Below are 19,379 nucleotides of genomic sequence, written 5' to 3' on the forward strand. Positions count from 1 at the left end.
GTTCTCTTAACTCAAGCATCAAATCTAACGTCCATAACTGTCATTGCAGATAACCGTGAGAGGATCTATAGAGGTGGGGCGGCACGGTGGCGCAGTGGTAGCGCTGCTGCCTTGCAGTTAGGAGACCCGGGTTCGCTTCCCGGGTCCTCCCTGCGTGGAGTTTGCATGTTCTCCCCGTGTCTGCGTGGGTTTCCTCCGGGCACTCCGGTTTCCTCCCACAGTCCAAAGACATGCAGGTTAGGTGGATTGGCAGTTCTAAATTGGCCCTAGTGTGTGCTTGGTGTGTTTGTGTGTGTCCTACGGTGGGTTGGCATCCTGCCCGGGATTGGTTCCTGCCTTGTGCCCTGTGTTGGCTGGGATTGGCTCCAGCAGACCCCTGTGACCCTGTGTTTGGATTCAGCGGGTTGGAAAATGGATGGATGGATGGATGGATGGATCTATAGAGGTTGGTTTCCCTCACTAGGTTTTACAGAAGACTGCTGATTCATGACATGTTACAGATCCCAAACAGTCTGAAATTCTGTTTTTATGGGAAGAGATACAAGGCTGAGTGCTTCTTGACTGAAACACTGTGTTTTATAGTAATGAAGGAGAAATCCTTGGTTGCTGCATTTGAGAAGATTTCTACTTCAGTTGAGTATAACTTGTATCTTCTTTTACTTTTATGCAATTTCCAAAAGTAAATGGATACTTTTCCTTGGATATATTCTGCTATTCGTGTCTGTTACTGAATTATCAAACCAGAAAACAAATGGGCTATGCACTTATGCAAAATGCTTTGCTCAGTCCATTATCTGCAATACAAGCTTCTGCTGCTTTAGGAAAATTCACATTTCTGAAGAATCTGGAATGATTTTCAAATGTGTGCTGCTGGGGCTAACGTCTACAGAGTAAACCCAAGTGGCCGGGTAGCTGCTGTTAGAGTTTTGATTTCTGTTTTTATTTTTTATACTTTTATTCCCATTGGTTTCTGAGATCAAACACTAATTTTAGGGGTTTTCTAAACTCCTTAAAGGATTTTTTTTCTGAAAATTCCAGTCACTTAAAGATCCATCAAATTACTTAAACATTTTAATCTGCCGCTTTGTGTTTTTCATGATCACCGCTGTATTCCTGTTGTTATTACCATTTAAGAGGTTCTGCAAAAGTTATGACCTTTAGGCATGATGCCAATGGATAAAAGGTCTTCCAGGAATTCACTTCCTTATCCCAGTTGTGGACACCCTTCTTCAAATTGCTCTTTTCTAAAACTCTTCTGGCTTTTTCTTTTGCTTTGAAATTTTGTCCACGATATCTTGTTTCTCGTTTTGGCCTTGGTGTTAATCTTTTTTCTGTTAACTCAGCTATTCTCACAATCATTTCTCAAATCTTGCTAGTTCACTGCCATAACAGTGGTAGCCTGCAGGACAAGATGGGGCTGGATGTTTGAGGGCGGGGCTGGACGTTGGTGACACGCAATCCCAGTCTTAGTCCTGTCTTTAGCCTTCCAAAATGGAGCGGAGCTGATCTTTAGACTGCAGTGAAGCGTACTTGTCCGTTCTCACGTGAATGCACGAGTATGTATGTCGTCTCACATTATCCCAGGCATCACGCTTCCAAAACAGATTGTCGACTAATTGGAAAAACCCATGGAAAAACAATAGGACATTCTTTTGAATGTGAAACTGGAACTTATAAAGTGTAAGTACAGTGCTTTTTTAAACATTATTTAATGAAGAGTAATGACACTTATAAGGGTTTGTTATGCTATGATTAAACTAATTCTGTCCATTTCATGAGATTTCAGCAATAGTCAGGCAAAATAAGGTCATTTTTAGTGCCAAGGAATGTTTAAAATGTTTCCACTTAAATGAATTGTAATTTGATGTTCATGTTATGAAAATTCATTTCCTGAAGGTTTCCAGGATTAAATCCTTTTTAAAGCTGGGACTCCTGCACGCCTCCTCTATTAGTGCCTACTCAACTGATTTATTAAGATGTCCGCTAACATTTGACTGTCACTGCTTCAAGTTGCAGTTACTTGGCTTACATTGCAGAGGTTGTAATATCACACATATGCAAAATGAAGGTAGCCTAACTTATCTTAAGTTGTTAATGACACATTATGGCTGTATATAAAACAGGAGAGATTCTACATTTACTTGTAGTTTTGATATATACGTAAGTCCCCTTAAAATCCACACTTCTTGAGTGGTTTTGTCAAGGGCAGGTTTTCCCAGAAAGATGACTGGACCTTTACACAAGTATGGCTGTTGGTTACTTTCTACAACAGTGCTGAAAAATAAGGAGCAATCTGAGTTCCCTCCCACCATCATACCTTTGCTTTTGGAAGCCAACTTTTCAGCTTCTTTTGGGGTCTTGAAGAGGACAGGCTCACTGGCAGGACTAGGTCCACTCAGGCTGATGGACTGCACCTGGACAATATATTCGGTGTCATCTTCCAAATCCCACAGTGCACAGGAGCGGGTGGTGGTATTGACTTCCTGGATGAACCTGAGCATGCGGACGTCTTTCTTCTGTTGAGAGAGAAAGCAGTTTGTAGGGTGAGTATTGGTATAGAAAACGACAATTTACCTCAATAGTAAAATTGACTCATTTGGAAAAAATTAGAAAGGTGGTCATGATGGAGCTCTCGGGGAAAACGAAAGGAGGCGGAATCTGTTTCTACATAAACGAAGGTTGGTGTACAGATGTCACAGTACTAATCAAAACATGCAGCCCTCACTTAGAGTCTTTTTTCATTGACTGTAATCCGTTCTATTCACCGCGGGAGTTTTCCTTGTTTATTCTGGTTGGTGTTTACATCCCACCTCAGGCCTGTGTTAGTGAAGCATTTAAACACGTGGCTGACCAGATAACTAACATGGAGCACAAACACCCGGACTCCCTGCTCATTGTTCTTGGTGATTTTAACAGAACAAACCTCAGGCAAGAACTGCCAAAATTCAGTCAGCATATTAAGTGTCCTACCAGGGACAAAAACACACTGGACCACTGCTACACTACATTAAAGGATGCTTATCTCTCTGTCCTTCGTGCTGCCCTGGGACTCTCTGACCACTGTTTGGTTCATCTTCTCCCGACTTACAGGCAGAACTTAAGATCTGCAAAGCCTGTGGTGAAAACGGTGAAGAGATGGACCAACGAGGCAAAGCTGGAACTACAAGCCTGCTTTGACTGTACTGATTGGAGTGTTTTTGAGTCTGCAGCGACAGACCTGGATGAGCTTACTGACACTGTGACATCCTACGTCAGTTTTTGTGAGGATATGTGTGTGCCCATGAAATCTTTTCCCACATACAACAACAACAAACCCTGGTTTACTACAAAACTCAGGCAGCTTCGTCAGGCTAAGGAGAAGGCCTACAGAAGTGGGGACAGAATCCTGTATAATCAGGCCAGAAACACATTGACAAAGGAGATCAGAGTAGCAAAGAGGTGCTACACTGAAAAGCTGGAAAATAGGTTTACAGCTAACGACCCTGCATCAGTGTGGAGAGGTTTGAAAGACATCACCAACTACAGGAAACCATCCCCCATACTGAAGAGAACCATCAACTGGCCAACGAGCTGAATTTGTTCTACTGCAGGTTTGATAATCTCTCTTTCACACCTCTCACCCACGCCAATCAAAATACACTCCCAGCACTCACTACCAAGCCCCTGCCCCTCCCCACTGACACCATATCTGCACTCAGGATCTGTGAAGGGGACGTGAGTCAGCTCTTCAGGAGACAGAAGATCAGGAAGGCACCAGGTCCAGATGGTGTGTCACCCTCCTGTCTTAAAGTCTGTGCTGATCAGCTGGCCCCCATATTTACACAGATCTTCAACAGATCCCTGGAGCTATGTGAAGTTCCCTCCTTCCTTAAGCGGTCCACAATTATCCCGGTTCCAAAGAAAACCTCCATCGCAGGGTTAAATGACTACAGGCCAGTCGCCCTGACGTCTGTGGTCATGAAATCCTTTGAAAGACTGGTGTTGACCTACCTGAAGGACATTACAGGCCCCCTGCTTGACCCCCTACAGTTTGCTTACCGAGCAAACAGGTCAGTGGATGATGCAATCAACATGGGACTGCACTACATCCTGCAACATCTCGACTCTCCAGGGACATATGCTAGGATCCTGTTTGTGGACTTCAGCTCGGCGTTCAATACTATCATTCGAGAAGTCCTCCACACCAAACACACTTGGCTCACTGTACCAGCTCCCATCTCCCGGTGGATCAAAAACTTCCTGACAGATAGGAAGCAGCAAGTGAGACTGGGAAAAATCACATCCAGCACACGAACAGTCAGCACTGGCGCCCCCCAGGGATGTGTCCTCTCTCCTCTGCTCTTCTCCCTCTACACAAATGACTGCACCTCAAGAGACCTGTCTGTTAAAATCCTAAAGTTTGCAGATGATATGACAGTCATTGGCCTCATCAAGGACAGTGACGAGTCTGTATACAGACGAGAGGTCGAACAGCTGGCCCTCTGGTGTGGTCAAAACAACCTGGAGCTGAACAAGCTTAAAACTGTGGAGATGACAGTGGACTTCAGGAGGAGCCCCCCAGTGCTGCTCCCTCTCACACTACTCAACAGCATTGTGTCTGCTGTGGAAAACTTTAGGTTTCTGGGATCCACAATTTCCCAGGACCTAAAGTGGGAACTAAACATAAACACAATTGTTAAAAAGGCCCAGCAGAGGTTGTACTTCCTGCGCCAGCTCAGGAAGTTCAACCTGCCTCAGGAGCTGCTCATCCAATTTTACTCTGCAGTAATCCAGTCTGTTCTCTGTTCATCTATCACAGTCTGGTTTGGCTCAGCCACAAAACAGGACAGGAACAGACTTCAACGGACAGTCAGGATTGCAGAAAAAATCATTGGTGTTGATCTGCCCTCCATTCAAGACTTATACAGATCTCGAGTCAGGAAATGGGCAGAAAACATCATTGCAGACCCATCACACCCTGGTTACAACCTTTTTCAACTTCTTCCCTCTGGTAGGCGCTACAGAGCACTGTACGCCAAAACTACCAGACATGTGAACAGTTTCTTTCCTCAGGCCATCACTCTCATGAACACTTAAGTCAATCTCACAGCATCAGGGACAATACTAGGTAAAACCGGAGTCCAATTCCTTGTATGTGTACATATACTTGGCCAATAAAGCTGATTCTGATTCTGATTCTGAAAATTTAGGTGAATTCTGTTGCTTAGTGAACTGTTTTTAAAGTTGGAAAATTTTAATTTTTGTTAATTCATTCATCAGAGACAGAGATATCACATTTTGGTTACTAAACATTAGGTTAGGCTAGGTTAGATTAGATGAACTTTATTAATCCCAGGAGGATATTCTGTAGCAATAAGTTGATTGATAAATAGCAATGAGAATAGAATGTAATTTTATGTGAAACACATTTTAATAGCATTTTACAGTGTCATGTAGTTCAAAACTGAGATAAAATAGGCTTGTGGTGGCTGAAAAAGCTTTCACAGACAGCAGATTCCAACTCAAATGATGTAAAAAATTATATCGGTCAGTGTACTTTTGTTAAGGCCATGTTATGTTATATGATTTTTCCAGAAAATTTCAGTAATAGATTTCAGTGAGTCATGTTCTGGTGCCCAGTCTTGTCATGTGCCATACTCAGTGTCAAACTACTCCTTCTAAAAGTTTCTCAGTACATTTCCTCATTCTGACTTTTGTCTTAAAATTGAATTCATGATTCTTGTCTCTCATTTTGGCCTTGTTGCTCCTGTTTTTGATTTTCAGGTTTCGCCCCTTTTTTTGTTAACTATTATCATAGTCATTTCATAGTTCTTGTCATTTCATTGACCTAACAGCTGCAGCCTGCAGAACTGGATGGGGCTGGATGTTTGGGGGCGGGACTGGACACTGGTGACACGTAATCCTAGTCTCAGTTCAAACGGAGGAGAGCTGATCTGCAGACTGCAGTAAGGTGTACTTGTGCGTTCATATGCTGCTGTTCACTCACCTTGTCATGTGAACGCACAAGTGGGCCTGTTGTTTCACATTATCCCAGATATCATGCTTCCAAAACAGATTATGAACTAGTTGGAAAAGCCCATGAAAAAACAAAATATCATGCCTTTGAAATTGAAAGCAGAAGTTATAAAGTGTAAGTAAAATGCATTTTTAAACATTACTTAATGAAGGGTAGTGCTTTATTAGGGTTTATTTTGCTAACATTAAACTATTTCTGTCCATTTCATGTGGCTGACAAAATTTAAAAAGATTTGTCTTAAGTCATAGGAGTGGGCTATGTGTGCCTGAGAGTTGACACAATGCAAAAAAAGCAATGAGGAATAAGGAAGCAGGTGTATTGGACCTCACAAACAGAAGGGGGACTCATTTGTCTGTGTTTTATGTACCACGACAAATTTGGAAGAAAACAGGGCTAACATTGTGTCTGAGATCAATGTACCAAGAAATGTACATGCAGCACCAGCTCTGTCAGAAAGCACGATAATTGTGTGTTAGAAAAAGAGACTTTGGAAGTGTGGGACTGAACTGGAAAGTCAACATGGAATCACATAATTTGACATACCCTGCAATTTTTAGTCACATAAACTGACATGGCCTGGTGATTAGATTAGCAACTGAAGTTATCAAGTTTGACATCCCCTCTGACTAGAAGTTGTGTAATGTGACATCAGCTTTAGTTGTTGGTTGTGGAGGTTCTTATGTCTATTTTCAGTTCATATTTCATAAACATTTAATTTCTAACAGTGGTGCCTGACAGAATTAGAATCTATGTTGAAGTCTTGAACTAAAGTTGTCAGCAGCAGCTGTGTTGAACGTGGTGCATAGCAGGTCATTGCAGTGCTTGCTGGTAAATGATATTGTCAAAGAAGTGTTGAATTGTTATAATCTGCTGGTAATACAGCCATGAGGCTGCTTTTAGAGTAACATAAGCACATGATTATTTGTTTATTCACTTGTCTTTCCTCTTCCTTTCTCTTCTAGGTAAGTAAAGTGAGTTTTTGATTCTCTTGATTGTATTTTCATTTTTCTGTCATGAAGATCATTAAACTTACCTGACAAACCTGAAAACAGAGTTGGTATTGCAAACGTTTAATGTGACTGTGTTGCCACTTGCACATACCAGTCTGCTGGCATTTCACTAACTTTAATTGAAAATCTGTTTTGCCATCAGGAGTGTCTGTTGAATGCTAAATATACAAGCTGAGATAGTGAAATTTGAAAACATCAATAATCAGTAATTGCAGTTGCTCAGAATGTCTCTCAGTTTCAAGGCAGACTATTTTAAAAATTCACCAATGCTTTTAAAAAATCTGTACAGGATAATCTATTCATGGTCTCTCAATGAAAATTAAATAGTCTTGAACAATTTCCTTGAAGAAAAAATATACCAAATTTCAAAGAAATTGGTCCAATGGGAGCCAAACTATAGAGATATATAGACATGAAGACGACAAGAGCAACAATTAGGTGCCTTTTGCATTTTTTGTGAATGCACCTAAAAAAGAATATAATGTCTTTGGAGTGACACGATGGCACAGTGGTTAGTTCTGCTGCTTTATGGGCCCCGTGCCTGGTTGTTGTTGTCTTTACGGAATTTCTCATTTTCCTTCTGCATTTCTAAAGAGGTGCAGGTTAGGTTAACTGCCGACTCTAAATTTGGCCCCGGTATGACTGAACAATGGAGTGGTGCACCATGTAGAGTCAGTGTTGTGCATGAATTAGTTCAAAAGAGTGTGTTCATTGAACAAACTCATTTTTCTAAGAACGGTGAACTTAATGTAACATTTGCAAGTGAAGAACTTGAACGTGAGCTAGTTCAGTTTTATGTGAGATTCTGGATCTGGTTTAGGTCCAGATTAAACATTTTTCCTTACCTTGTAATATAGGGATGGAGCCGAATCTGAATGCGGTATTCGGATAAGCACAAATGGTGGATTTTTACGAATATTTATTTTGTATGAATTTTTTGCCATTTATTTGTATTTGGAAAAAATAACATAAAATCAAATAGGCACTGTCTGTGTGTGCCTGCTTATGCTTAAGCTGACACAAGCATGCGGTGAAGCTCCACTTTTGCTTTTAGGAAAATGTTGTACTTCACGAGGCCACTTTATACTTTTCGCCATTGGACATGCAATATGAGACGCGAATTTTGACCGAAAGCATAATGGATTAGTTCACCTACACGCTGGATCCACAGTCACCATATGTGTCACATGGTTGGAAATAGAGCAGTAATTTATATGTATACTTGCATCTATTTAATTTCTTTTTTGATCAGGAGGAAATTAGAATATGTGGTTATATATATACAGTGATCCCTCGCTATATCAAGCTTCGACTTTCGCGGCTTCACTCTATCGCGATTTTTTCTCATACACACTTAAGTCACTACGCGTGCTCTTTCTGAGAACTTTTATCTAAGCCCCACGATGGCTCCTAAACGTGCAGCTTTTTCTAAGCCTTCTGACAATGAAACTAAGCACCGGAGGAAGATGCTTACCATCCAGGAGAAGGTGAAACTCTTGGATATGATCAAAGATGGCAATACCCTACAAAAGCCTCCTCACACATATGAAAAGACAGCGCCAGAAACTGCCTATCAAGATGTTCTTCAGCCGCGCACCCAGACACCCACTGCCTACACCTAGTACTCCTTCAGCGGAAGAAGACAACGACGCACCTGCTGAAGATACTGCACCACCTTGTCACGCTTGGGTCACAGATTTGCACAGAGACACAGGAGGTTGTGGAAAAAAAAGAACTTTATTCAAAGTACTGCAAACAAACATTTGTCTCTTTTCAAAAGTTTAAACGTGCTCCATGACAAGTCAGAGATGACAGTTCTGCCAGGAGCAGAGAATGTCTGAGAGAGAGAGAGAGAGAGAGAGAGACAAAACAACTAATTCCAAAGCTGAGAGGCGCTGCACAATACTGTTAAGTAAGCGGAGTACCGCGTGAGAGGTTTATTGCAAGTTATAGTGCAAGTAAGAAGGGTAAAGAGCAATGTGAAGGTAGACTGTCAGCTGTTTCAGGGGTTTTCCCAGGGGCGTCTGTGTCCTCTGAGGGTGCGATCAGCGCTCCAGCTTATAACCTGAAGACTCTCCTACTGAGCTCGTGCCTTCATAGGTTAGTGGTTGTGTGTAAGAACTGTGTGTGTGTGTGTAATTAAATGTACAGTACAATAATAATAATGTGATATTTGTAATGTCTAATATGTCTTATTTTGTCTAATATATTGGGTAATACGAGTGTAATGGTGACTAAAGGGTGTTATTTCATGTCTAGATGGCTCTAATAATGTTAAAAAACGTATTTAGAAGGTTGTAAACAGGTTTTCTATACTCTAACTGCGAAAATATTCGATTTATAAATAAAGAATCCTACTTCGCGAAAATTCATTTATCGCAGTAGAGTCTGGAACGGATTAACCGTGATAAACGAGGGTTCACTGTATATTGATATATGGTTATATGTGTCTGTTGCTGGGTATAACTCAAAAAAGTGTATTTAAATAAAAAAGTCTTCATAATTATTGTGTTTTATTCAAGAACACTGTAATAGCCTAATATAAGGCATGCAAAATTGAAAAAAGTAAACTCATGGGTCATTTATTCTCACTCCTTAAAAAATACAAAGTGAACTGAACATGAACTAGTTCAAAATTGAAATGGTGACCTATGAACGTGAATTTATTCATTTTAATCTGTGTGAACTGAATTTAGAGCTAGTTCTTGTGAGGTGTGAACTTGCACAACACTGTGCAGGGTCAGGTCCTGCCTTGCCTCCTGAGCTGCTGGCATAGGTTCTGGCTCCCCATGAATTGGTTTAAGCTGTGTTTAGGGAGTCCAGTGCTTCTTTATCATTGTATTCTTGCTTCATCTACTTATTGCAATTATTCATAGAAACACATACTGTTCTTTGCCAGTTAGATATTTAACATTTTTTTCTCATTTTGTGAGACTCAGTCCTCGTTGTTGATGCCTCGCTGTTTCTTATAGCATCATTCACAGGCGACTGGTTAAAAGTCTTTATCGCCACTAAACAAAAAAAGTATATTGAAAGTCACCAATTTATTCCAAATTATTTTTCATTCACTAATGATTTTATTTTAATTTTATTTTTCCATGATGGTAACTAGTTTGAAAATAACATCTAAACTGTGATCATGAATCTACATTACACTGATTTTAGATGGCAATATAAAAATTTGCAATGTATGGCTTTCAGAAATGTATAGATGGAGTAGAGCTAAGTGTTGCTTGTGTTTAGTAAGAATATTACCAATTGTCATACACATGCACTTGGGAGGCAGCCAAATGGCTCAAATAGGGGTGTTGACAAACCGGACAGAGGGTTGGTGGTGAGTACTAGTGCCTCTTCTTCTCTTCCCCCAGACCTTCAGAAGGGAACACCACCTGACTGCACCACTTCCGCCTCCATTCCTGACCTCACTCCCAGTACATACTGATGACCTCATTCCACTTCCTGTACTGCAAGCACACCCTTCCTCCCACTATAAAACCAGTCAACAGCCACAAGTCAAGCAGCCAATACACATTCTGTATAGGCTCAGTCTGAAGAGATTACTTTTTTTTGCTTTGTAAAAGGTTACTTTTTTTTCCCCTGCACTACAAAGTAAGGGGTAGATCCCTTGTCCAGTTTAGGCCTGTGGGAATTCAGGACCAGGGCCTCATTTATGGATGGATTTGAATGAGAAAGTATGTACACGCCAAAACAACAAGAAAATACTGCACAAAAAGTCAAATTTATAAAACCTGCTGTACGTACATTTCTACTCAGTTTACAATTTATAAATCACAATCACCTGCTAATCACCTCATACATATGCAATAAGAATGTCATTGGCTGGTAGAGCAGTTCCCTCCTGAAGTGTTGAGACCCCGCCACTTGCATTCAAGAGTATCTGGCTGTGCTCTACAACTGAGAAAGCAAGATTATTCACGGCAGTGTAGCACCTCTCCTCTGAACTCTGGGGGTCCAGGAAAGGCTCCAGACACCATCATCTGATCGGGTAGCCGTTATTGCACATGAGTGATGTGATTGCTATTGCAATGTATAGAACAGGCCAAACGAAACACTGAGGGCTCAGCCAATTGCCTTGCCAACAAGCCAGCCACCACGTACAGTACTGTATGGCCCCCAAAGCTACTTTACCTCAAAATAAATGAATCTCGTGTTGACTCAGGCCACTGAGACGCAACTTTTGTCAGCCACATCTTGGATGACTTGTGCATTAATGGAATGCAACTGCTTACAGTTAACAAAAGCAGCTTCATTCTCACTAGGTGCCCTTATTGGATTTTGAGTACTGTAAAATGCTCTTTTTACATTACAAGTACCAGACACTGGTGCAAATGGCCTTTTCATAAAGGCAAAAACCTGCTTTGTTTAATGAATGCACTCCACACCAATCAAAAACTGTATGTAATGCCTCGATGGTCAGTTAATGGTTTTCAGCACAACAGGCATGATTGAGTGAAGCTTCATTGAAGTACTGTTGATCTGTCAGCCAGCTCCATGAGAAGGGACAACAGGTAGCTGATATAAACACATTTCATTGTATGTTGACCCTGTGTTAACCTATGTATGACAAATGACAAATAAACCTAAACCTAAACCAATGAAAAACCAAAAATGTTCTTCAGTGCAAATGTGTCTCTGTGTCCCTCTTCAAATATATTACATTCGTCATTTTGAGGTGTAATATGCTTGTCATGTCAACACACGTTATAATGGCTCAGTGATATGAATTATTGTGCATGTGAGTCATCATTTAGCTGGCTTGGCTGCATTTCCCTGATCAAGGGTGTCATCATTTCTCAATTTCTCCAAAATGGTGCATATGCATACTCAAGTTCCACCATCAAGTTTTCTTTTATAAATCCTGACCTTTGAGGGAACTTGCATATGCACATTTTGCACCTCTTTTTGTGCATACGCAAGCTTTATAGATGAAGTCCCAGTGAGACAGGAACTAACCCTGTGTGGGGTGTCAGTCCGTCATGCTTACTCACACATGCATGATGATCATTTCAGAGTTGCCAGTCAACCTAACAAGTACAACTGAAGTATCTTGAGGAAACCAACATGGCCATGGCAAGGGAATGTGCAAACTCCACATAGAAATTGATTGAGGATGACAGCACTAACCCGTTCATCACTTTGCCCCTGATTAGGATATCAGTAGAGGATAAACCTACAGAAGACATAATAAGAAGGTTGGACAGCTCAATAAATTGTGGCAACCTTAACAGGGTGGCCAGAGGGAATCAATGAAAATCAATAGAGCACACAGGGATTTATAAGATCCTGATGGCTGAAAACAATAACTGGTTACATATAACACAGTTGAACAAACCGGAGAGAAGCTACCACTCAGTTTTCTTTAAACTGCTTCATGTTTGCTCATCTTATGTATTTATGTGGTAGGATGCTCATTGTATTCTTTTTACTTCTGATGACATGCTCTGTGAAGTGTGGTGGTGGAGATGGTGGGCATGCACTGAAATGCTACAGAAAATACTGATTGATTCAGGTTTATAATGAATACACCTTTTATTCACGATCTGTAAACATGAATGACCTTTGCTTTTCAGAACCCAGGTGTCTAATGGCTTTCGCTGCTACTATTTATGTTATAATAGGCACTCCTAGCTCTTGGTATCAATGCAGTATTTCCATAGCACCCAATGCACAAAGCCATTGGTTACATGTCTATACTCTGGTTTTCTTCATTTTTTTTTAAATTAATAATCAGCTTAAGAGCTCAACAGCAGAAATTATGTGCCCTCTTGTTCAAGCCGGCAGCCATTCTGCAAGTGTACCCCCTAGCTAAGCCTGCAGGTCCATGTCACTGTGTACCATGTCCTGCTCACCTGCTGTGTGATTGCAAATCCGATGACAACATCTCCGTCCGGTACATCCCATGTCACCACAGCCGAGTTAGACTTTAGAGACTTGATTGTTACATTGACAGGTGCAGGTGGTCTGTCTGAAAAAGAAAAAGAAAGGAAAATAAAGAAACTCTCACATGAAAATATTGACAGGATCTGCAATGGCTAACTAGCAAAAGTAGGTTCCATTGCAGAGTTACTAGTCTGTTTTATTATGCATGCTGTCTTTCTGGGGTGTATTAGAGTCACTAGTGAGCCTCTTATTGAGAAATAGGAGGCATCTTAAATAGTTGGAAAACATGCAAACCCCACATAGACAGAGAACGGTCCGAGAATCAAAATGATGCTGCTGGAGCTGAAAGGCAGCAGCTCCAAAGAGAAGTGCAAATCTCCATGACTTCAGACTATGCAGAATTAAAATGGCTTACAATATATCAGAAACCTCAGATATTCTTGTTTTTTTTTTCTAGGATGTGAAATAAGTTAGGAGCTTAAAACATTTTCATGGGATCAGATCATTCAGCATAACATAACCTTGTCAATTCTTATTCACATAACATCTGCATAATATTAGGACCCCAAAGCAATATTATATACTGACTTATTCCATGTATCCATGGTTCTCTCTGAAAGAAAAGGAAAAACTTTCTAATATTTATGTGAACTTAAATTCCAGCTTCCATCCATACCCCAGTTTAGTCGAAATTACTGATTTTAAAGTAACAGTTAACACTCACCCTGCAAAATACTTTCATCATTTGAAACTCTTCTATCATGTCAAGCTTTTATACTGTAAAGATTTAACTCCTTCCGTGTTTCTTCAGACTTCCAACTCTGCAGTCATTGAGTCAGTGTAGTACTTTACTTTGAATTTTCTCATTTTGTAGTAAGGTGATCAAAACCACACGATAATAATAAGGATTAATTAATTAATTAATAAGGATTCGCCAGTATGTTATACAATGTACATTTGTGCTATGCTTCTTGGTTTGAACCTCTCTGCATCATAACCCAGTGTACTATTAGCCTTTTTAATTGTTTTTGTATCCTGTCTTTCTAACTGCCCATTATGTACTTAAGACCATTTCTACTTTTTTAGCATTTTATTCATGTCTTTTTCCTGGTGAGTGTAATTCCAGGATGTTATGTCGGTACATCACAATTCATGATTGCTCATATTGGATCATTTTAGAGTCACAATTCAATCATTCTGGTTAAGCAGACGCAGAGTGTGAATATTTCCATCATCCATCCATCCATCCATCCATCCATCCATCCATCCATCCATCCATCCATCCATCCATCCATCCATCCATTATCCAAACTGCTATATCCTAACTACAGAGGCAATCCCAGCCAACATAGGGCACAAGGCAGGAAACAAACCCTGGGCAAGGCGCCAGTCCACTGCAGTATTTCCATCATTTAAAGGAATAATTTAATAGCAAATATTTATAACTTAATATATGTAGTATGTTTTCTACACTTGTGCCAAATGCTGCCAGAATAAGCTCTGGTTTCACCAGAACTCTGAAATGGATGATGTGGGTTTGAGAGTGTTATTTTACAATATATTTATAAATGTTTTAAATGTTGGGGCCCCTGGGAAATGTCCTTCAGACAATAATAAAGGAAAACACAAAATTGGTGTGATGTGCCTGGTTCAATAGGCTAAAGTTTCTGTAATCTTAGAATGTTTAATGTTAATGACTTAATTTCTGCAATAGAATATCAGTTTCTTACAGCTACCTAGAATACGGTATAGTCTTCTATGCCCGTAAGTTAACATGAAATAGAACTTATTTTGCTTTATCTGTAAAAACTGAGTATTAATTAAGCCAGTTAGGAAATCATCTTATTGTTAGCATGGACTATTAAATGCGTTTGCAAATAGCAGACTGGCATATAATCTTCTGACTGTTTTGATATTAATAGTGGAAAGTACAACTTTATAACCAAACAAGATAAGTAAGCCTTAAACAGAACATTTCTTAAACAAGAACTTTTCCTTTCTTTAATACCATGTTTCTCTCTATTTTTATGTCAGCAGTTTTGCTTTGAATTTAGTAAAGCTTTTAAAACAAAGATATTAGATCTGTGGAATTATTTGAACACGCATCACCCTAGTGCCAGAACTATCCTATGAAGCAAACTAAAAGCTGCAGAAGTTGGGTAATTTGGGACAAACGCAGCTACAGCTTCTTTCTGTCAGGAGCTCCACCCTTTCTGGAAGCTGGTTTATGAATGAGCACTGACGTCTGGTGTGGGGTCTGGTTTTATACCCTCTGATTCAGAAGGGATGGAGCTTAGAGTGTTTGATCATCAGTCATCTTCTCCTCCATTCTAGATACGAAAATGGGTGAATGGTTAGTGGCTGCATTACACCCTCAGTCTTCCAGCCATTTTCCCATAGACACTCCTGAGGGTCACCTTCCAGACTCATCCAAGGTACACAGTAGCACCCCGGAAGGAGAGGAGACACTGCTGCTAATGGTCTTGTCTCTTTTCTCACAGTGCCAAGAAGCCATTGAGATCAACGGAGCCCGGGAGGCCATTCTTCTTGATATCAAAGCAGACATCCCTGGAAAGCAGGGCTGTATTTTGGACCTGAGCGCCCAATGAAGTGGAGGTTCACCACAGCCTGACTTTTTTTTTTTTTTAACACTGCTAGAGGGTGACTGCGATGTGATTGCCTACTTTTTTATGTTTGATTGTCATTAAGGGCCTGTTGCTTTACTTTCTGTTCTAGAATAAAATTCTAAGGTCTGTGGCTATAACCATGATCTTAGTCTTAATCTAAAGCTTATGATCTAAGATGTTCCAGAAATTCAAAACATTTCTGGTAGTGGCAGTCTTGGCGAAGTGCCATTTAGTTGTGAGTGTATAATGGCATAGTGAATGCAAAACCAAGTGACATGACAGAATTAAAATCAACAGCAGTGACATCAGCTGAACATCCACCAAATTGCAGTGGACGATTACAAGATGAAAAATGCCAAGAAGAAGAAGAGTGGTGCCATCTGCTGAGCATCAGCAGATCCTGAGATGGGGATGCATAGAGCAAAAATAACAAAGACAGAGAAATGCCTGCTGATAACCCCGTGGAGAGTTTACTCTTGTTTATATCTAGCCATTTGTTGGGTTACATAACCATAAAACCCATAAAAGGATAAGACACTGAAGTAATCCTGCATATTCAGCAGTTGAGCAGCAGATAAGCATGATAGGCATGCAAAACAATGCCCGGGATGCATAATGCAAGAATAAGAAATACAATAAAGACGAGTGTCAAATAGTCAAAATTTTCCCACCAGATGTAAGTTTTGCTTTTACTTCTTTACATCAATATTTATTTAAAGCCCACTACTTAGCAAAGTTATTTCAGAGATCTCATCAATGCTAGGCTATACTTGTTCAGGTTGAAAACAATGTGTTTCCAAAGCAGAAAAGTTCACTTTGCTGTAGATGAGACAACTGAAATAATAAACTGTATTTTCACTTCTAGAGAAACTGAAAGAAGTAACTGTTTTGAATACACAAGACATATCAAAACTCCTTATCTTTGACTTGCTTTTTATTTACATTTTATTATAGGACTGTAGGCCTGCGTGTTTCACTAGTATACATACGGTATATTGTGGCCACTATGGGGTGTCTTAAAGCCCCAAAAGCTTGACACAACTACAAGTACACAAGTCCCTGGTTCAAAAGACCTTTTATGCTAGTCCTGGGAGTGCTTTTGGTGCCAAGGAAGCACTTGTGAATAAGGTGTAAACCCCTCTGAATAGGGAAGCCCAATCTTAGCAGCTCCTCCTGACAGTACCCATGGCACCCTGCAGGTCTGTCCGACGGGACTACAATTCCTGGATTATCCTGTGGTTGTGTGCATGGATGATCAAGCCAAAGGAAGCCAACACCTAACAGCTTGGAGGCGATAGATAGATAGATAGATAGATAGATAGATAGATAGATAGATAGATAGATAGATAGATAGATAGATAGATAGATAGATAGATAGATAGATAGATAGATAGATAGATAGATAGATAGATAGATAGATAGATAGATAGATAGATAGATAGATAGATAGATAGATACTTTATTAATCCCAAGGGGAAATTCACAAAATGATGACTGAGTTTGTTTGAGGTATTCAATATTTCTGGTGTAGCTGTGCAAGCATGTAGGTCGAGTCGTGGCTCTGAGGCTAGAGATTTGCACCAGTCCAAATCCTGTAAAACGCCAGAAGTGACTCTACTCCGTTGGACCCTTATATCCGTCCTGGGTATGACGTTAACCTGCATGCAGCACTACAAGCAGGTCCTCCAACTTGCAGGGAAAACCTGGGGGTTGGTGGCAGGATTGGCTCTCTAGTCACTGTAAAAACTTCATGCTCTTCAGTGTGGGGCTGAGGTGTCTCCTGTTGCACGGCTGCACTTGGATGTCAGTCCAGATGGTTCATCATTTGGTGGGTGCGGCAACATACTGTAATCCGCGCATGCTCCCAAGCATAGCATATAATTTCACCCACAATGCCCGGTGTCTTTATCAGAGAAGCGAGATGTGAACATTTGTGAAGAATTGCAGGATGTTTAGCTTCTCCTGGTGTTGCAGCTTTTTCTCACCACCTCCCCCAGTCCTGTCTGGAGAAGGGAACACAAACCATCCTGGGTTGGGAATTCCATCCATCTGAGTCCTCATATATATATGAGAGAGAGAAAGAAAGGGAAATTGTGAATTGTTTGGTGTTGTAGTCTTACAACCTCCCCAGGAAAACTATGTACATTTCCTAGCCTGGTCTCTGGCTATGTAAATTCTGCATGTTCTCCTTGTTGGTTTTCTTCAGGTGTTCCAGTTTTCTCCCACTTCTATGTGTAGAACAGGTTACTTGGTGATTTACAATTGTCCCAATATGAGTAAATGTAAGTACCTGCAACACCACTGCCATAACAGGCTTGGGCTACTTGACACTCTGAAATGGAAATGATCATACCAGTATCAAAAGTGAGTTAAAAGATAAGGATGCTTTGTAATAATCTTTTACAATCGGAAGCCCGAATGGTTAAATGGCGTGCTTAGGGCTACACTATCAAAGGGCAGATTTCAAAATCCTCCTTTTAACATTTAAAGCATTAAATGGCCAAGGTCCGGCTTACTTCTCTGAACTTATCATGACTTACAAACCAGAGTGCACATTAAGATCTCAAGATGCCAGTCTGCTTATGATTCCAAGGAAAAATAAAATAACAGTGGGATGTCGAGCTTTTAGTTACAGGGCCCCTAAACTGTGGAATGATCTGCCTGCTACTATAAGAGATGCCCCTTCGGTCTCAGCTTTCAAATTCCGGTTGAAGACTCACTACTTCAGTTTAGCATATCCTGACTAGAGCTGCTGATTAACTGTACAGATTGCATCTCTGTTGTTAGTCATTAGCACTTAAACATAAGTAACATGATAGTTATAATTTGATAGTAACCCTCACCTATCCTGTTTCTCTTCTCGGTACTCAAATGTGGCACTTGGTGCCACGGCCCACCTGCCAAGTTGTTTTGCTTGCCTAAGGTAAAGTCATCCCTGATGAAGGATCACAGGAATCGTGGGGTAGAGGGGTCCTTTCATCGGACTGTTTCAGCTGTGGAATGGCCAATAGGGGGAGGCAGCTTGATGGCTGAGGTCTCCAGGATTCTAAACAAATTCAAATCATATTATGTGATATCATCTACTGTTAAAATCTGCTCCGTACTTGTTAAATTTTTATTTTTATACTGTATTGAGGATTACTTGTATTCTGTGTATTGTATTGTATTGACCCCTTCTTTTTGACACCCACTACACACCCAACCTAACTGAATAGGGGTCTCTTTTTGAACTGCCTTTCCCAAGGATTCTTCCATTTTTTTCTCTACAAGGGTTTTTTGGGAATTTTTCCTTGTCTTCTTAGAGAATCAAGGCTGGGGGGCTGTTAAAAGACAGGGCATGTTAAAGCCCATTGCGGCACTTCTTGTGTGATTTTGGGCTATACAAAAATAAATTGTATTGTATTGAATTGTACTATGAGTGAGTAAAATGGCAGATATTGACCCAGAGCCTTCTCTTTATTTGCCACCACACCATATTGTCAATGAGTTTAGTCAAACCTTTTGTGTTTTTTAACAGCCCTTCCCAAACTCTTCTTCCTTTGGCACCTTCTGGCATAGCCACCTATGTAACTCCCTGGCTGTCCCCATACCAGCACTCTGGTCAATAATGAGGGTCTCTCTCTCTCTTCATCTCTGTATCTCTCTCTGTCTTTTTTAATTGCCTCTGGTGGTCCACTTCTTTGCCCTGTTCCTCTTCGACTCCTTTTAAACACCTGGCAGGGCAGCAACTTTTCATCTGCCTAATATTAACACGGGTGTGTTAGGTGGGTTTCTGTTCTTTCTGTTATCTGCATGTATGTCAGATTTGCTGTACTCTTAACCAGG

At 40.6% G+C, this 19,379-nt stretch overlaps 1 protein-coding gene across 1 annotated transcript in view; it reads right to left on the reverse strand.

Moving 5' to 3' along the window:
- Positions 1-19,379, reverse strand: part of fndc5a (fibronectin type III domain containing 5a) — a 115,648-nt gene that overhangs the window by 28,810 nt on the left and 67,459 nt on the right. The window contains exons 2-3 of the mRNA XM_028819515.2: positions 12,897-13,012; positions 2,318-2,516 (exon numbers count right to left, since the gene is read on the reverse strand). Coding sequence (XP_028675348.1) covers positions 2,318-2,516; positions 12,897-13,012 — 315 coding nt within the window. The remainder of the gene's footprint in view (positions 1-2,317; positions 2,517-12,896; positions 13,013-19,379) is intronic.

This window comes from Erpetoichthys calabaricus, chromosome 14 (genome assembly GCF_900747795.2).
Source record: "Erpetoichthys calabaricus chromosome 14, fErpCal1.3, whole genome shotgun sequence".
In the NCBI taxonomy this organism is placed as follows: domain Eukaryota; kingdom Metazoa; phylum Chordata; class Cladistia; order Polypteriformes; family Polypteridae; genus Erpetoichthys; species Erpetoichthys calabaricus.